The 19,511-nt window shown below is 50.2% G+C and overlaps 1 protein-coding gene across 4 annotated transcripts in view; it reads left to right on the top strand.

Moving 5' to 3' along the window:
• Positions 1-19,511, top strand: part of GALNT17 (polypeptide N-acetylgalactosaminyltransferase 17) — a 402,097-nt gene that overhangs the window by 268,790 nt on the left and 113,796 nt on the right. For all 4 annotated transcript variants that reach the window (XR_010307414.1, XM_064166627.1, XM_064166626.1 and 1 more), the window contains one exon: positions 12,267-12,384. Coding sequence is in view for 3 of the 4 variants with exons in the window: in XM_064166627.1 (XP_064022697.1) it covers positions 12,267-12,384 (118 nt within the window). In the remaining variant the exon portion in view is untranslated. The remainder of the gene's footprint in view (positions 1-12,266; positions 12,385-19,511) is intronic.

Genomic DNA, 19,511 nt, shown 5'->3' with positions numbered 1-19,511 from the left:
TAAGTGTATCCCAAAGGAGAAGGCTGTAATTGCAACTATTTCCTCAAAACCATTTGTGAGCAAAGACTGAGTCCCATCTGAAGGGTAGTTATCAAATTTGCTTTCTCCAAGGTGACTTCTTCAGGCCTTGTGCTGTGAGGCTCAAAAAGCTGCAATGCACTGTTGCTCCCCTGGGCACACAGAGAGCTCAGGACTGGGGTTATTGATAAGAGTTAGCACATTGTGCTACTGCCAGGGCTTGGGTGAATGGTGGAGAAGAGCCCAAAATGCCTTCTGCAAATTCTCATGACCTTGAGCAAGTTTCACTCCCATCTTGCATCCATTTTGGAAGGGTTTCTCTAGGTTAGTGTCCTTTGCTGAGATCCCAGCAAGATGGCTGTTGAAGATGGTTGGGCAGATGGCTTAAATGTCTCCTGCTTCCAAGCTCTGTTCTGTATAATGGAGATCTTTAGGGCTGGAGTTTCAGTTCAGCTGAGAAAGTACCTAGAGCTGGGCATGATGACTGCCTGCACATGAGCATTTTGATAGCTCACAACAGCACCCTTCTGTTTGCCAGCACTCTTGGCATTTTTCATACAGGAGGGTGGAGCTGGGTTCTCAGGCATAGGGTGGGTTTTAATGCTGGGACTTCCTTGGGTTTTCTGGAATAGACAAGGAAAAAGCTTTTAGGCAATGACCTTGGCAGCAGATTTTATCCTGGAGAGGAAATGTTATAGCTGAGTTGCAATCCTGAAGCTTGGATGTTGTAACTAGGAATCCACTTTAGACTTGCACGCTGTGTCTTAGCGTGCTGTGGGCATCTTAAAGGTGTTCACAGGCTCATGGATTGCATTGGGTTGGAAGGGGCCCTCAAAGGTCATCTTGTACAACCCTCCTGTAGTCAGCAAGGACATCTCCAACTAGATCAGGATGCCCAGGACCACATCAAGTCTGATCTTGAATGTCTAGAGGGCTGTGGCCTCAACCATCTCTCTGGTTATTTCCCCACCCTCCTTGTGCAGAACTTCCTCCTAATGTCCAACCTAAATCTATTCTGCTCCAGTTGCAAATCATTTCGCCTTGTCTTGTCACCACAGACTTCAAAACAATCCCTCCCCAGTCTTGCTGTGGGTCCCCTTCAGATATTGAAATGAAACTCTTCTTCAGGCTGAATGGCCCAAATTCTTTCAGCCTGTCTTTGCAGCAGAGATGCCCCAGCCCTCTGATCATCTTTGAGGCCTTGTTCACACAGCTTTCGTGGCTACTGGTGTCTTAAAGCAAGGCTGGCAGTGGCACATGTTGTGTTGAACTCCTTCCTTGTCAAGTTCTTAATTACCAGTGCTTTACTCACTGTAGATGGCTTAAACTGAGAGGGTCTGCACGCATAGCAGTATCCGTGGTTAATTTAGCAGTGCCAATGTGGAAATCACTCAACTCATGTCTGAATGTTTTTTCTCAGGAGTGTCTAGGTATTATACTCATCTGACAGATGAGGAAACAGAGGTACAAAGAAGCTAAACGCTTTGCCCGAGGTCCCAGAGCAAACCGCTTCTTGATGCGGAACTCACAGCAGGCAGACAACAGCGACAAAGTCAAAGCTATCTCCAGCAAGGTCACAGACATGGGTAGGCATAATAGGTACTGAAAAAAAGAAAAATAATGCATAGTTTTCACAGCTTCTTTGCCATTAAAAGTTTTAAGTCGTATTAATCTCCAGGAAATTCAGGCAGGCATTCATTCCATCTAGCATCTCTTTTATGTGGCATCGCTTGCTCCTAATTTGTTTCGCAGATCCTGGCGTACTTAGCGACAGTGGGAAAATAAACCCATTTGAAACAGGCAATTAAGCCAGGTCACTGGGGCAGGGAAGCTAGAATTAGTCAAGAAACAACTCTTGCAGCTGCCATCCTGGGGATAATATTAAGCAAGGTACGCCGCTGCCGCGAGCTAAACGCCATTCCTCCGCAGGTATTTGATTGCGTTCTCCTGAAAGACAGGCAGCTTCTGTCTGCCCAAGCCATTACCCAGGCAGTGAAGGGCACCTGGGAGCGTGGCTTCTGCCTGGCTCTGCACTTGCATGTAGATGTCCCACTGCAGGAGGCACGAGTGATGTATCTTCTCCATGCGTTGTGTGTGACATGAGGTCTTGGGCTTTTGTAATCAGCATCTTGCCCTTGCGCTCGCACGCTGCTGTTAGCCACCTCCCGCGGCTGCTCTGGCACTCAAACACTCTTCCCCTATTGCAGGGTTCCTAAATTAATGATCTGAAGTGCACTTTTAAAGCAAACATCTCTCTATAGCATGTGTCTGCCCTGCCTGCTTACTGGTGGGAGAAGCTGAGATGGGGCTAAGGGGTCAGGCTTGGGCACTGTGCATTTGCTGTTGCGGTTGAGGGGCTGGTGGGAAGGACTGCAAAGACTGGTGCCAGGCAGGACAGCACTGCTTTGTTCTCTTCCTTATCCTTGTTCTTGTCCTCATCCTTGTTTTCTTTGGTGCCACCTGGATGAGGCCAAACTCTGTCTGAAGACAAGGTTTGCCTTGGTGGGGTAGAGATGACGAAGATGACAGGCAGGTCGGGCAGGGCCACATTTGTTTTTGGACCTCTGGTTTGTTTTACATGTCCCTATCACTTGGCCAGCAGCAGTACAGAGGTGATTGTCCTCTTGGACTTGGCTTTGGTGAGGCCACACCATAAGTATTGTGCTCAGTTTTGGGCACCACAATACAAGAGAGGTGTGGAGGTGCTGGAGCAGGTCCAGAGGAAGACAAGGAAGCTGGTGAGGGGCCTAGAGAATGAATCTGACTGAGGGAGCTGGGGATGGTTAGTGTGAAACAGAGGAGGCTGAAAGGAGACCTCACTGCTGTCTACAGCTACCTGAAGGGACATTGTGCTGCTGGGCTCTGCTCACAGGTAGTTGGAGACAGAACAAAAGGAAATGGCCTCAAGCTGAGCCTGGGGAGGTTTAGATTGGACATTAGGAAAAAGTTTTTATGGGGAGAGTGGTGAGAGACTGGAATGAGCTGCCCAGGGAGGTGGTGGAGTCACCCAGCCTGGCTGTGTTTAAGGGTGGTTTGGATGTGGTGCTTGGGGCTCTGGTTTAAGGTGAATCCTGTAGAGTAGGGTTCTAGGTTGGACTTGGTGATCCCGAGGGGCTTTTCCAGCCTGGATGTTTCTGTGATTCTGTGATCATTTCTCCTGTGCAGGGTCTTGTCTTGCCTTGACATAATCTTGTTTCAGAGAACAAAGTCATCTTCAGTTCCAGACTGACCCTGTACTTTTCCTGTCCCAGCCTTAGCATTCCATAGGCCCAAGAGGCAGGCCAGTTCCCGAGGAACTGGTGCAGCCTACAGGCAGCAGAAGTGTCCAAAGAAGGGTAACGTAGCTGATAAGGGTCTGGAGGACAGGTCTGGTGAGCAGTGGCTGAGGGAATTGGAGAAAAGGAGGCTGGGAAGCAACCTCATTGCTCTCTAAAGCTCTCTGAAAGGAGGTTGGAGCTTGGTGGGGATTGGTCTCTTCCCCCAGGTAACAGGTGATAAGATTCAAGTTTCACCACAGGAGGTTTAGGTTGGCTATCTGGTAAAAAATCTTTCCTGCAGTGGTCAAGCATTGGAACAGGCTGCCTGGGGAGATGGAGTCACCATCCCTGGAGAGCTGTTCAAGAAACATGTAGTCTTGGGACTTTGGGATGTGGTTTAATGGCCAGGGTGGTGTTGGGTTGACAGCAGGACTTGGAGAGGTCTTTCCCAGCCTTCATGATTCTAGGAAATTGCCCATGTTTTGCACTCTCAACGTGGAAAATAAGCTCTTTAGATGTGGAATGAAAAGTTTGGGATAGGGACAAATAACACCTGGGCAGCTAAAGGACCATCCTGAAGGAGCTCAATACAGATCCATGTCTCCTAAAGCAATGGGACTGTGTCCATGGTAGAAGTTTATTGAGGACCACAGCAGTTGAGCACAAGCCCTATGAGGAGAGACTGAGGGAGCTGGGATTGTTTAGCCTGGAGAAGAGGAGGCTCAGGGGTGACCTTATTGCTGTCTACAACTACCTGAGGGGTGGTTGTGGCCAGGAGGAGGTTGCTGTCTTCTCTCAGGTGGCCAGCACCAGAACAAGAGGACACAGCCTCAGGCTGCACCAGGGGAGATTTAGGCTGGAGGTGAGGAGAAAGTTCTTCCCTGAGAGAGTCATTGGACACTGGAATGGGCTGCCCGGGGAGGTGGTGGAGTCGCCGTCCCTGGAGCTGTTCAAGGCAGGACTGGACGTGGCACTTGGTGCCATGGTCTGGCCTTGAGCTGTGTGGTAAAGGGTTGGACTTGATGATCTGTGAGGTCTCTTCCAACCCTGATGATACTATGATACTGTGAAAAAACTGGACACGCCAGCAGCTCTTCTTGTGCTCAGCGCTGTGACCACTAATTATTATTTTTAATATCCTTTTTTTTTCCCCACCCCTACATATTTTATAACTTACACTTTAGTATAAAATTGGAAGCCAAATCCAATTGTGTAGGAAAATTAATTTCCTTGAGTTGAAGAAGCAATCTACTTGAGACTTTTTAATCATTAGATGATAACTGTGTGCTAAAGAAAAGAAGACCATTAAAGTAACTTAATAGACTAGGATAAACGTGGGGTTTTTTTTTCCCCTGGATCTTCCTCATCTTTTAGTTAGAGATTCAGGCTGAGGATATTTCATAAAAGCTGCTCTTTTTGACCTCCCATCACTTATTGTATGGAGGAGCCAACTGAAATCATGGCGAGGAACTAACGCTGCAGATTTCTGGATGCAAACCTAATCATTCTGCTAAACATCTCCTGCCAAATCCTGCCTTGTTGGGTTTTTTTTTCCCCCCCCTTTCTCATTAAAGGAAGAATAGCTATCAGGACAAATAAAAATGCATTTAGCTGAGCTGAGCCATGTGCTTTTTAGAAACAAACTGTGTTAATGCTTTTAATTAAGGGGCAGAGGAACAAGAGGCTTTATCAGCTCTTTGTCTGCGGGCCATTATTTCACTGGGGCTGGGCTATCTGTTATTGTAAACGTCCACCTTTTGGAAGGATTTGCCACCAAATCAAATGGTGTTTTTATTGAAATTGTCAAGCCCTGCTTGATTCCTCATTTATTTAATATGGAGGCATTGTTACAAAGAAGAATGTGGCACTTCATTTGTATTGCTTGAGGGAGCTCAGCTCCGCTCGAGAGCGCTGCTTTGCATGCTTCGCGGTGTGGTGTGCGGGGAACAGGATGTGCAGCGAAATGAAACAAGGGGGAAATTGGGCTGCAGCAGGAGAAGTGTGGCCAGCAGGGCCAGGGAGGTGGTTCTCTTCCCCCTTGCTCTGCTGAGACCCCAGCTGGACTACTGCATCCAGTTCTGGAGCCACTATTACAAGGAGGATGTGGACATGCTGGAGAGTGTCCAGAGCAGGGCCAGGAGGATGCTCAGAGGCTGCAGCAGCTCTGCTGTGAGCACAGACTGGAAGAGTTGGGGCTGTGCAGGCTGCAGAAGAGGAGGCTCCCAGGTGACCTTCTTGTGGCCTTCCAGGATCTGAAGGAGGCCAACAAAAATACTGGGGAGGGACTTTTTCAGCTCTCAGGGAGTGATAGGACTAGGGGGAACAGAGCAAAGCTGGAGATGGGTAGATTAAGCCTGGAGGTGAGGAGGAAGTTGTTGGTGATGAGAGCGTTGAGAGGCTGGACTGGGTTGCCCAGGGAGGTGGCTGAGGCCCCATGGCTGGAGGTGTTTAAGGCCTGGCTGTGTGCAGCCTGCTCTAGGGCAGGGTGTCCCTGGGCATGGCAGGGGGCTTGGAACTGGCTGCTCCTTGTGCTCCCTTCCAACCCTGACTGCTCCTATGAAAATTTGCAGGTGAAGTTACAGAGTTCCCAAGCAGGCTGTTTCTAAGAGGTTTTTGGGAAGGATCAGTAGTTGTCTGGGCTATAAAGTGACATCAGAGTGCAAAATAATAAAGGAACCTTTCTTGGGCTGTCGAATCAGTGAATGGATTTGGTTGGAAGAGAGCTTTGAGATTGTCAAGGCAGGTCTCCATTAAACCCTGTCTCTCAGCACCACATCTTTTCAATCCTTACAAGTATCATGATTCCACCTTCTCCCTGGGCAGCTTTCACAACATTTTTTGGGAAGACATTTTTCCTGATATCCAACCTAAACCTCCCCTGGTGCAACTTGAGGCCATTTTCTCTTGTTCTATCACTTGTTACATGGGAGAGGAGACTGACCCCAACCTCACTGCAGGCTCATTTTAGGTAGATGTGAGGAAGTCTCCTTTCAGCTTCCTATTCTCCAGACTAAATAACCCCAGATCCCTCAGCTGCTTCTCACCAGACCTATTGTCCAGACCTTTCACCAGGTTCATTGCCATTCTCTGGACATATTTCAGCACCTCAATGTCCTTTTGGAGTGAGAGGCACAAAACTGAACTCAGTATTTGAGGTGTAGCCTCACAGTGCTAAGTACAGGGGGAAATACCTTCTCTGCGCCTGCTGGCTGCACTATCGATGATTCAAAGCAGGGTGCTGGTGATCTTCTTTGCTACCTGTGCTCACACTGGCTCATGTTCAGCTGACTGTCAACTAGGATACCCAGGACAGTTTTCCAACCACTCTGCACCAAGCCTACTCTGAGGCTGTGGGGCTTCCAGTTCAGAAGTCCTTGTTTCTCTGGTGGTGAATTCCCAGTGATCTACATTCATAGAATCAGCCAGGTTGGAAGAGAGCTCCAAGCTCAGCCAGTCCAACCTAGCACCCAGCCCTGGCCAATCAACCACACCATGGCACTAAGTGCCCCAGCCAGGCTTGGCTTCAACACCTTCAGGCACGGTGATTCTACCACCTCCCTGGGCAGCCCATTCCAATGCCAATCACTCTCTCTGACAGGAACTTCCTAACAACATCCAGCCTAGACCTGCCCTGGCACAGCTTGAGACTGTGTCCCCTTGTTCTGTTGCTGCTTGCCTGGCAGCAGAGCCCAACCCCACCTGGCTACAGCCTCCCTTCAAGGAGCTGCAGACAGCAATGAGCTCTGCCCTGAGCCTCCTCTGCTGCAGGCTGCACCCCCCCAGCTCCCTCAGCCTCTCCTCACAGGGCTGTGCTCCAGGCCCCTCCCCAGCCTTGCTGCCCTTCTCCAAACACCTTCCAGCACCTCAACATCTCTCTTCAATTGACCAGCCCAGAACTGGACACAGCACTCATGGTGTGGCCTGAGCAGTGCTGAGTAAAGGGACAGAAGAATCTCCCTTGTCCTGCTGCCCACACTGCTCCTGAGACAGCCCAGGATGCCATTGGCTCTCTTGGCCACCTGAGCCCATGGCTGGCTCCTGTTCAGCTCCTCTCTGCCAGCGCCCCCAGGTCCCTTTCTTCCTGGCTGCTCTCAGCCACTCTGTCCCCATATTATTGGGTCAGTTACTCACTTTCATTTGTCTAACTCTTTAGCCTTGATGTTTTTCTGGCATTAACTGTTTTCTGAATGCCTTTAACAGACCTAACAGGCTTGGACTAGAGAGGTCAAAAGGTTCCTGTGCTATAGCACATCCATTCTCAGTGAGGCAGATGAACTGGATCGCTGATACTCTGTGTAAAACCAGAGCAACTCACCCTTTTATTTATCTGCAGGAGGTAATCTAGGATAATGGAGCTATTAGATTTGACATCTGTAATGTGGTTATCATTTTGGAAAGAATTGTTTGTGCTAATGGCAGTTAACTTGCTACAAATAAAGTAATAGAATTGAAACCTTAAGTAGTAGAGTGGCAGCAAACCATGAAACATGATGCTGCTTATTGGAAGGAAGGCTGAGCTTGCTGTCAGGAAAGAAATCTATTGGAAAAGCCCCTCTGATAGATTCTACTAATCTGCTATGGCAGCTGAGTTCAGCTGTTCTAGCAACCTATTAAAAGTATTAAAATGTCTATAAATAATAACAGCTAAGTGGCTGGAAGCTTTCATCCAAGGAGCTGAAGGATTTCTCCAAGATGAATTTGGCCAGCTGTTGGTGGTGCTGGGCTCTAAGGGTTGGAGAGGGGTTATTGAGCCCTGCAGTTGCCTGGTGGGCAGTGTTGGCAAGCCCAGGTGCTCAGCTGGCAGATAGGGGCATTTTGTGTGGTCCTGGTCTTTACCATCTGTAAGCTCTGCCTGGGCATATTTGAGGCTGCTTTCCACCTCTGCAAGCTCTGACTGCTTAGATCAATCTTGCACTTGCTTCATAGCATGGACGAGCCTTGAAATGTGCCTTGAGGAAGGAGCTTTGACTGCCATTAAAATATATCAGAGCATTGCCTAGATTGGAAGAGAACTTTGAGAACATTGAGTCCAATCATTAGCCTAAGACTGACAAGTCCTTGACTAAACCACATCCCTAAGCACCACATCTACGTGACTCTTAAATCCCTGCAGGGATGAGGACTCCACCACTGCCCTGGGCAAGCCATTCCAATGCCTGAGAACACTTGAAGTGAAGAAATTCTTCCTGATAGCCAATCTCAACTTCTTGTGGTGCAAAATGAGGCCATTCCTTCTTCTTCTTCTGCCACTTCTTTCTTGGTCAAACAGACCAAGCCCCACTTCTCTACAACCTCCTTTCAGGAGGCTGTAGAGAGTGAGAAGGTCTCCCCTCAACCTCCTTTTCTCCAGACTGAACCATCCCAGGTCTCTCAGCTGCTTCTCATGAGCTTTGTATTCTAGACCCTTCACTAGGTTTGTTGCCCTTCTTTGGACTCCTCTAGTGCCTCCAGATGATCCTTTTGCTCCATTTCTACCTCGAGACCAGAGTCCCTCTGGAGAATGGGTGTAAGTGGTGTGAGGTTTCCAGGTGCATGTGCTCCCATTGTATTGGGGTGTTCCCCAAGGATCAGTCCTGGTCCTGCTCCTGTTCAGTATCTTTATTGATGATCTGGACAAGGGGATTGAGTCCAGCATCAGTAAGTTTGCACATGACACCAACCTGGGAGTAGCTGTGGAGCTGTTGGAAGGTAGCAGAGCCCTGCAGAGGGACCTGGCTAGGCTGGATGGGTGAGCAGAACTCAATGGGATGAGATTGAACAAGGCCAAGTGCAGGATTCTACTCATTGGCCACAACAACCCCAAGCAGCACTACAGGCTGGGGCCAGAGTGGCTGAGAGCAGCCAGGCAGAGATGGCCCAGGAGGTGCTGGGAGAGAGGAGCTGAAGCTGAGGCAACAGTGCCCAGGTGGGCAGCAGAGCCACTGGCATCCTGGGCTGGCTCAGGAGCAGTGTGCTCAGCACTGCTCAGGCCACACCTGGAGTGCTGTGTCCAGTACTGGGCTCCTCAGTTCAAGAGAGATGTTGAGGTGCTGGAAGATGTCCAGAGAAGAGCAGCAAGGCTGGGGAGGGGCCTGGAGCAGAGCCCTATGAGGAGAGGCTGAGGGAGCTGGGGGTGTGCAGCCTGCAGCAGAGGAGGCTCAGGGCAGAGCTCATTGCTGTCTGCAGCTACCTGAAGGGAGGCTGTAGCCAGGTGGCGTTGGGCTCTGCTGCCAGGTAACCAGCAACAAAAGAAGGGGACACAGCTTCAAGTTGTGCCAGGGGAGGTGTAGGGTGGATGTTAGGAGGAAGTTGTTGTCAGAGAGAGTGATTGGCATTGGAATGGGCTGCCCAGGGAGGTGGTAGAATCACCATGCCTGGAGTTGCTCAAGCCAAGCCTGACTGGGGCATTAAGTGCCATGGTCTTATTGGTTGGCCAGGGCTGGGTGCTAGGTTGGGCTGTCTGAGCTTGGAGGTCTCTTTCAACCTGCTTGATTCTATGATTCTATGACTCTATTGCAGCTTGCCTCCCTGCCTGCCTCAGATAGCACAAGTTTGGTGTCCTGTAGGCCCAGGCAAAGAGCTGCAGAAGTGATTCCATCCTGCATAGTGGAGCTTCCCTTAGCTCAAATGTTCCAGCTCAGATTGAGCAGAAGAGGTCTCATAGCTCCCCATAAGAGTGGACTCTGACAGTACCTTGCAAAAGGCAAAATTCATTATCTGCTCCCTGCTGATGTCTCTAAATGCAGCCTTGTTTGTTTGGTTTGGGTTGGGTTTTTTTTTAGCATGGATTGAACTGAAAGCATTTCCTGGGTTCCTATTTTAATATAGGAAATATCCCAGGGGATAAACTTTCCTCATCCCGTAACTGCAGCAGATGAGTGTATCCCTGAGTAGCCAGAGCATAATGATGTGGGTTTGTTGAATGCTGTGCTCTGTGGCAAAGTGTGATTTTTATGGAGATGGCCACAAGTGTTTACCCCCAACTACGATCTCAGCTTGTGCAAAGCAGAGCAGCATCCTCAGCTCCAGGCAGCTGCACGGGATGGAGATCTGGCCCATGGTTTGCAAAGTAATGAGGGAGGCAGGATGTGTGTGCACACAGTAGCCAGGGTCCTTGGTAAACACAACCATCTATTATGTCCTTGAAATTGCATAGTCATTATCAATTAATGACACTGAGCCTTCCCTCCAGCTCTCTGCTGTTATTCTGTTGATGGCAGTGGTGTTGGTACTGCTGTCATTGTATTTTCTTGCCTGGACACTGTGCCTGGCTGCTCCTGCAGAGGTGGAGCTAAGCAGTACTCTTAGCTGGAGGATATGAGGCTTTGCAGGGGGAATGTGACAACCTGATTTTCAAATCAGAGTCCTCTTGCTCCTGGTGGAGCTGGGCAAAGGCCACCTCAGATGTTTCCACATGGATTTGTGGAGAATTGGCTTCTGGAGGTTTGTCACTTGGGTTGCTGTCACTGCTCAGTGATGGACTCCTTTGTCATAAGGGCATGCTGGGGAAGGGTCTGGAGAACAAGGCTGGTGAGAAGCACCTGAGGGAACTGGGGTCTGGAGAAGAGGAGGCTCAAGGGAGACCTCATTGCTCTCTGCAGCTCCCTGAAAGCAAGCTGGAGTGAGGTGGGGGCTGATCTCTTCTCCCTGATATCAGGTGATGGCCTGAAACTGCACCAGCAGAGGTTTGGATTGGATATTAGGAATTTCTTTCGTTCTTGCAAGAGTGGTCAGGGATTGGAACAGGCTGCCCAGGGAGGAGGTGGAGTCCCCATCCCTGGATGTGTTCAAGAAGGGTGTTGACGTGGGATGTGGTTTAATGGCCACAGTGGGATAGGGCTGATAGTTGGACTCAGTGATCTTAGAGACCTTCTCCAACCAAAACAAGTCTATGATTCTTTTTATTGTAAAGGTCCCAGTCAGAAACCTTACTTCAGAGGGTAGCATAAAAACTGTTGTATGTGCTGAAGTCTGAGAGCTCTGCCACTAGACATGCTAGGAGAAAAGAACCAAAGAAGATGCCATTATTACATTTCCTTCAGCTCAACACGGGCTGGCAGTGCCCTCATGCAGCCCAGAAGACAGATTGTGTGCTGGGGTGCATTAAGAAGAGTGTAGCTTGCAGGGCAAGTGAGATGATTCTTCCCCTTTATTCTGCTCTTGTGAGACCCCAGCTTGAAGGCTGTGTCCAGTTCTGGTGTGCCCATCAAAAGGAGGACACAGAGCGGTTGGAGCAAACCTAGAGGAGAGCCACAAAGATGGTCCAAGGGCTGGAGCACCTCTGCTATGAGGATAGGCTGAGGGAGCTGGGGGGGTTCAGCCTAGAGAAAAGACTCCAGGGGGACCTTAGAACTGCCTTCCAATACCCAAAGTGATCCTATGGGAAGGCTGGAGAGGGAGTTTTCATCAGGGTGTCTAGAGGCAGAACAAGGTGGAGTGGTTTGAAGCTGAGGGAGAGCAAGGTTAGACTGGACTTTAAGAAGAAGATCTTCAGTACAAGAGAGATGAGACTCTGGAGCAGGTTGCCCAGGGAGCCTGTGGATGCCTCCTCCCTGGGCTTATGCAAGGCCAGTTTGCATGAGGCTTTGAACAACCAAGTCTGACTGAGAGGTGTCCCTGCCCATGGCAGGGGAGCTTGGAGTAGATGATCTCTGAGGTCACTTCCAACCTGAGCTATTCTATGATAAGGGATGGAAAACAAAACAGTTGTGCCCTTGCCCACAGACACAGGAGAGTGCTTGAGACAGAGCCAAGGCCTGAAAGCTTTCCAGTAATTTAATCCCAGGGAAACCTTTTCTTCAGTGTACACACAGTGAAATGAAGTTGAATTTTGAACAGTTCCACTGGAGTGGTAAATTAACATCTCATAAACCACAGAGCTCGCTCATTGCTCCAGAGGCCCTGGGATAGCCGGTGGCAGGAAGCACCTGGAGCCAACAGGAGCTCTGCAAAGCAGCACAGAGTGGAAGCTGTCCCTAACTGTGCACTGCTGCTGTCTTTCTCTTCACGCAGGACGCCAGCCATGATCGGTTGCTCGTTCGTTGTGCACAGGAAATTCTTCGGCGAGATCGGGCTGCTGGATCCTGGCATGGACGTGTACGGAGGGGAGAACATCGAGCTCGGCATCAAGGTCTGTGCCACATCCCTGACAGTGCCTAAGGAACCCAAAGCAACCTTCTGGGTAGTTAAGGAACCCAAAGCAATGTTTATTAAGTTAGCTTAAGCAGTTAGAATCGTACAATCAAGCAGGTTGGAAGAGACCTCCAAGAGGCTCAGGGCAGAGCTCATTGCTGTCTGCAGCTGCCTGCAGGGAGGCTGTAGCCAGGTGGGGTTGGGCTCTGCTGCCAGGCAACCAGCAGCAGCAGAAGGGGACACAGTCTCAAGTTGTTCTGGGGGAAGTATAGTCTGGATGTTAGGAGGAAGTTGTTGGCAGAGAGAGTGATTGGCACTGGAATGGGCTGCCCAGGGAGGTGGTGGAGTCTCTGTGGCTGGAGGTGTTGAAGCAAAGGCTAAATGAGGCACTTAGTGCCATGGTCTAGTTGACTGGCTAGGGCTGGGGGATAGGTTGGACTGGATGAGCTTGGAGGTCTCTTCCAACCTGCTTGATTCTGTGATCATCCTGTTATCTGTGTTTATGTCCTTGTTATCAGACATCTCAGCAAGCCTGTGAGTGCAGCAGACATCACCACTCTTTCCTTTTCACAGCCTATCATCTAATTCCTCTCACTACAATATTCCAGTTAGCCTCAAACTAGCAGAGCATTGGTGTGTTTTATAGCATTCAAATTGCAGTTTAAAGGGGGAAAATGTCTTTTAGAGGTGAGTGTAGATTGGTTTTAGAACTACTTCTCCTTTGGATTCTTCTCTCTCTGACCTGGTGCAGGAAGCTACTGAGCTGAAATGGCATGTCAAGCTTAGACAAGCTCTGGTCATGTTTTCACCCTGTGGCCTGGTCTCTTACATACCAGAAAAGCCTGGAAACGTTTCAGAGGCATTTAACATCTGCAACTAAAATCTGTTCACAGCCAGGCAAAACCTGCTTTGCAAAGTGAAGCACTAATAGCCATGTTTTTAGAGCTGCCTCCGTGCACCCACGCAGCCATTCGTCGTTACAGGATCCACTCTGACAGCATCACTTGATTACTGTGTACAATACGAGCTGTGGCTTAGAGATTGGAGTGTTTACACACAGTGCAGTGATTCATAAGCAGTGAATTCAACGTTCAGAAGCAAGTTGGGATGGTGAAGTCCATGGAGATTCTTCCAGGCGTGATTTAGAGTACGGCACTTGGACGTTAACAAGCTGAATGGGGAGAGGCTGGAGACTTAGAGCTGGAAAATTGAACTGCCTGGGCTGCTGCTAAAGCACAAAAATCATTGTTCTGGCCAGAGGTGTATCAGAGCATGCTGGCACATCAGAAGAAACTTGAGAAGTCTCTTGTTAGTGGCTGTGGGGAACAATAATCCCACTTAAACAAGGGAATAGAAATTAAAGGGTGTAAATATGCCACATTGCTCTTCTCAGGCTGGGCGCAGAGTGGCTGAGAGCAGCCAGGCAGAGAGGGAGCTGGGGGTGCTGGGAGAGGGGAGCTGAAGAGGAGGCAGTAGTGTGCCCAGGTGGGCAGCAGAGCCAATGGCATCCTGGGCTGGCTCAGGAGCAGTGTGGGCAGCAGGACAAGGGAGGTTCTTCTGCCCCTGTGCTCAGCACTGCTCAGGCCACACCTTGAGTGCTGTGTCAAGTTATGGGCTCCTCCATTCAAGAGAGATGTTGAGGTGCTGGAAGGTGTTTGGAGAAGGGCAGCAAAGCTGGGGAGGGGCCTGGAGCACAGCCCTGTGAGGAGAGGCTGAGGGAGCTGGGGGGGTGCAGCCTGCAGCAGAGGAGGCTCAGGGCAGAGCTGTCTGCAGCTCCTTGAAGGGATGCTGTAGCCAGGTGGGGTTGGTTCTCTTCTGCGAGGCACCCAGCAACAGAACAAGAGGATGCAGCCTCAAGTTATGCCAGGGGAGGTCTAGACTGGATGTTGTTAGGAAGTTGTTGTCAGAGAGAGTGATTGGCATTGGAATGGGCTGCCCAGGGAGGTGGTGGAGTCTCTGTGCCTGGAGGTGTTGAAGCCAAGCCTGGCTGGGGCACTTAGTGCCATGGTCTGGTTGCTTGGCCAGGGCTGGGTGCTAGGTTGGACTGGCTGAGCTTGGAAGTCTCTTCCAAGCTGATTGGTTCTATGATTCTATAGTAGTCCTGACATCCAGAGGCTGGCAGAGCTTCCTCCTGTGGTTGCATAGCTGAGATCTGAAGCAGCCATATCACATTACCAGTAATGTGGGCATCTATTAATACAGTAGTTTTAAAGCATCAGCTCAAATAGAAGGTTATCAGCCTTTTGGTGAGTGTTTTGCTGTTTTGCCTGGTAAGTGACTCTCTGTAGCTGGAAAAATCAATTGGTGGTTCCTTGTTTCAGTGAGGATATAAAGGGGGTACAGAAAGTATCTCATTTTTTCTGGGGGGAGGGGGTGATGGTTCAAGTTGCATCATCTTTCTCAGAATCATCAGACATTTCTCAAACCTTGTATTTTACATTACCAAAAATATCTCCAGGAACAAAAATGAGGTAATAAGCCCATTGAGGCTTCAAGAATGACATGAAAAATGAGTATTTCAGGCAACAGAACAAAGTAAATCTATTATGGTACAATTAAACACAAGTATTCTGAATAACAAAATAAGGACAGGCTGCCAGAGTTGGGAGTGCTCAGCCTGGAGAAGAGAAGTCTCCAGGGAGACCTTAGAGCAGCCTACCTGAAGTGGGCTACAATGAAATTATGGAGGGACTTTGTATGAGGACATGTAGTGATGAGAGGGAATGGACTGAAGCTTGAAGAGGGCAGATTTAGACTGGAGATTAGGAAGAAATTCTCGACAGTGAGGGTGGGGAGACACTGGAACAGGTCGCCCTGGGAGGTTGTGGATGCTCCCTGCCTGGAGGTATTCAAGACCAGGTTGGATGGCAGAGGGGTTGGAACTGGATGATCTTTAAGGTCCCTTCCAACTCAAACCACTCTATGAATAAATAATTGAGACATTTGGGCTGACCTAAACTGAGGGCCAAGGCCATGAGTGCTGTACCAGAGTCTTGTTTTATTAATGCACTCCAAATCTGCTAACGATGGATGAGATGGTGGATGAGAAGCTCCACAGGAGCCAGCAGTGTGCACTTGCAGCCCAGAAAGCCAAGCAGAGCCTGGGCTGCAGCAGCAGAAGTGTGGCCAGCAGGGCCAGGGAGTGGGTTCTCCCCCTCTGCTCTGCTCTGCTGAGACCCCACCTGGAGTACTGCATCCAGTTCTGGAGCCCCTGGGACAAGAGGGCTGTGGAGATGCTGGAGAGTGTCCAGAGCAGGGCCAGGAGGATGCTGAGAGGGCTGCAGCAGCTCTGCTGTGAGCACAGACTGAAAGAGTTGGGGCTGTGCAGGCTGGAGCAGAGGAGGCTCCCAGGTGACCTTCTTGTGGCCTGCCAGGATCTGAAGGGGCCTACAAAAAAGCTGGGGAGGGACTTTTGAGGCTGTGAGGGAGTGGCAGGAGTGGGGGGAATGGAGCAAAGCTGGAGGTGGGGAGAGTGAGGCTGGAGGTGAGGAGGAAGTTGTTGGTGATGAGAGTGGTGAGAGGCTGGACTGGGTTGCCCAGGGAGGTGGTTGAGGCCCCCTGGCTGGAGGTGTTTGAGGCCAGGCTGTGTGAGGCTGTGTGCAGCCTGCTCTAGGGTAGGGTGTCCCTGGGCATGGCAGGGGGTTGCAACTGGCTGCTCCTTGTGCTCCCTGATTCTGTGATTCTAACCTAAGCTGGGCTGTGCCTCCATGTGATCAGATATATGAGCCATATGTTTCTCTCAGTTCCTGCACTCAGCTAAATGAGAAACTTCCTGCCTGAGCCACTTGAAAACATAACCCCTCCAATTCTTCACGTTCACAGAGGTGGCTCTGGGCTCTCCTCTGCGTGCTGGGAGGCATCTTTGGATTGCTCAGATAATAATAATAAAGCCATTCTCCGTGTTGCTGCCCCAGGCAAATTCCTGTTCTGCTTGCAGGGTAGCTTTGGCCCTGACAAGAGGAACATGCTGTTCTCTCCATTATTGCCTTTTCTTTTATCACACTGGAGTGTCTCCAGCAGGTTGAGCTTATTCTCTGCTCTCGTCCCTGATGTCCACTACTTCACTTCCTGAGGCAGGATTGAGTCTAATTCCCCTTTTCTTGGCAGAGGGCAGAGAAGTGTTTGCTAAGCAAGGCAGTTCAAGCTAGAATTTCAACTGGGAGAGGTTTGCAACAGACTTTCTTCCCTCTCCCTGCCTGAGTGCACCTCGCAGTCACATCCTAATAGTGCCAGCTCTTCCTTACTGTGTTGACAGCCACAAGGACCAAAAGTTTGATCTGTTCCTGTGTTGATAACTCCCTCCAGCAGCCTGTTTGTGGAAAGCTCATCCGTGTGCCTGGCTGGTGACAAGATGATGCCAACAAAGCTGCTGGAGACATCCCATACCTGGTTCCAATCTTGCTGTACAAATAGGAAGGGCAAATGCCGCTCTGAGCTCCTGCTGCCTATCCTGGCGAGCATGCAGGTGCTGTGAACCACAGCCTGGCCCCTTCCTGCTCTTGGTCCCAGCAAGAATAACCTCCTCTCTCTCAACAAGCCTTAAGCCAACTCTTTTAACCCTTTGCTGTACTCCAGCAAGGCTCTGCTCCATTTTTACCAACCCCGTGTCCAGTTTCTACAGCTTGAAAGTGTTGAAGCTGCTCCAGGTCCCTACCCAGCTCTGTGTCTGCATTTTGGCACTGAGGCTCCCCTGACCATCTACTGCTCCTTCTGTTGAAAATGTTTATCTTAGTTTAAACCTGTTTGTGGCCCTGGCTTTTAATGGCTGTGTGACTGTGTCCAGTTCTGGGCCCCTCAATTCAAGAGAGATGTTGAGATACTGGAAAGTGTCCAGAGAAGGGCGATGAAGCTGGGGAGGGGCCTGGAGCACAGCCCTGTGAGGAGAGGCTGAGGGAGCTGGGGGTGTGCAGCCTGCAGAAGAGGAGGCTCAGGGCAGAGCTCATTGCTGTCTGCAGCTCTCTGAAGGGATGCTGTAGCCAGGTGGGGTTGGGCTCTTCTGCTAGGAAACCAGCAACAGAACAAGGGGACACAGCCTCAAGTTATGCCAGGGGGAGGTTATAGGCTGGATGTTGTTAGGAAGTTGTTGTCAGAGAGAGTGATTGGCATTGGAATGGGCTGCCCAGGGAGGTGGTGGAGTCTCTGTGCCTGGAGGTGTTGAAGCAAAGGCTGAATGGGGCACTTGGTGCCATGGTGTGGTTGATTGGGCAGGACTGGGTGCTAGGTTGGGCTGGCTGAGCTTGGAGCTCTCTTCCAACCTGCTTGATTCTATGATTCCAAGCGGGCAGAAGGCATTTGCCATGCTCCTCACCTTGTCTCTGCAGGGAGGGCTCCGTGGGTTAGTCACAGAGATTTGCTGAGGATGCTCCATGAAATCGCTTGTGTCTGTTTGAATAAAGATGCAGCACTCCACAGCCTGACTGCTGCCAGGATTTCAGAGTGCTGGGGTGGGCTGCAAGGTTGGTTTGGGATTATTTTCTACTTCTGCCAGGCGTTGCTAATTAAACTTATTGGAGTCATCTTTTAGAGATTAATTTAATCAATCAGGATATTATTGCTGCTTAGATGGTATCATTTGGACAAATTGTCACTTGAAAAATGCCATTAACTGGGGATGCTTATTAGCTGCTCCGTCCCACACCTTGGATCTGTGCTAAGAATCGATTCCTGGATTCATTAAGAAGAGCACATTTCAGGGCTGCCTTTGAGATTTAATGAGTGGCTCCAGCTACTTTTTAGTACCAGTGGTAAATTAGCTGATATTTGGGTTGGAGCTTTGCTGGCTACAACTACCTGAAGGGAGGCTGTAGCCAGGTGGGGTTGGGCTCTTCTGCCAGGCAGCCAGCAACAGAACAAGGGGACACAGTCTCAAGCTGTGCCAGGGGGAGGTTATAGGCTGGATGTTAGGAGGAAGTTCTTCACAGGTGCCAATGGCATCCTGGCCTGTATCGGGAACAGTGTGGCCAGTAGGACAAGGGAGGTCATTCTTCCTCTTTGCTCAGCACTGGTTAGGCCACACCTGGAGTGCTGTGTCCAGTTCTGGGCTCCTCAATTCAAGAGAGATGCTGAGGTGCTGCAAGGTGTTTGGAGAAGGGCAGCAAGGCTGGGGAGGGGCCTGGAGCACAGCCCTGTGAGGAGAGGCTGAGGGAGCTGGGGGTGTGCAGCCTGCAGCAGAGGAGGCTCAGGGCAGAGCTCATTGCTGTCTGCAGCTGCCTGCAGGGAGGCTGTAGCCAGGTGGGGTTGGGCTCTGCTGCCAGGCAAGCAGTGACAGAAGAAGGGGACACATCCTGGAGCTGTGCCAGGGGAGGTGTAGGGTGGATGTTAGGAGGAAGTTATTGTCAGAGGGAGTGATTGGCATTGGAATGGGCTGCTCAGGGAGGTGGTGGAGTCTGTGTGGCTGGAGGTGTTGAAGCCAAGCATGGCTGGGACACTTGGTGCCATGGTGTGGTTGATTGGCCAGGGCTGGGTGCTAGGCTGGACTGGATGATCTTGGAGGTCTCTGCTAATCTGATTGGTTCTATGATTCTACAAACTGTTTCCAGAGGAAAATCACAGTGTGTCCCCTCAATATCCTAGACCTTTGCCCACCCAGATTTGTCACCTGGATTGTACACAGCTGATTTCTGGTACTGCCAAGGCAGCAGTTGCAGGATGGAGCAAGGCAGAATTGCATCCCTGACAGAACAGGCTCCCCTAGGGCAGACCATAGAGGAACTGGTCTCTTCTCATAGGTAAATATAGGACAAGAGGGAATGAGCTCAAGCTGCCTTTGGGCAGGGTTAGACTGGACATTATGAAACATTTTCCCCCAGTGAGAGTGGTCAGGCATTGGAATGTGCTGCCCAGGTACTTGATTGAGTCACCAACCCTGGATGTGTTTAAAAGTCATTTGTCTGTGGTGCCTGGGGATGTGATTTATGGCTCATCTTGTAGACTAGGGATATGGGTTGGACTTGGTGATGCTGAGGGACTTTTCCAACCTGGGTGTTTTATGTGATTCTGTGTCTAGGTGGGTTTTCAAAGTCTCCAGAGAAGGGAGACTCCACAACCTCTCTGGGCAGCCTGCTGTGGGAGTGCAGCCCCCCCACAGTAAAGAAGTGTCTCCTTGTGTTGAGGTGACACTTCCTG

The sequence above is a fragment of the Pogoniulus pusillus genome, chromosome 27 (assembly GCF_015220805.1).
Source record: "Pogoniulus pusillus isolate bPogPus1 chromosome 27, bPogPus1.pri, whole genome shotgun sequence".
Lineage (NCBI taxonomy): Eukaryota > Metazoa > Chordata > Aves > Piciformes > Lybiidae > Pogoniulus > Pogoniulus pusillus.
The sequence above is the reverse complement of the archived record's forward strand: the minus strand, read 5'-3'. Positions and strand labels throughout refer to the sequence as shown.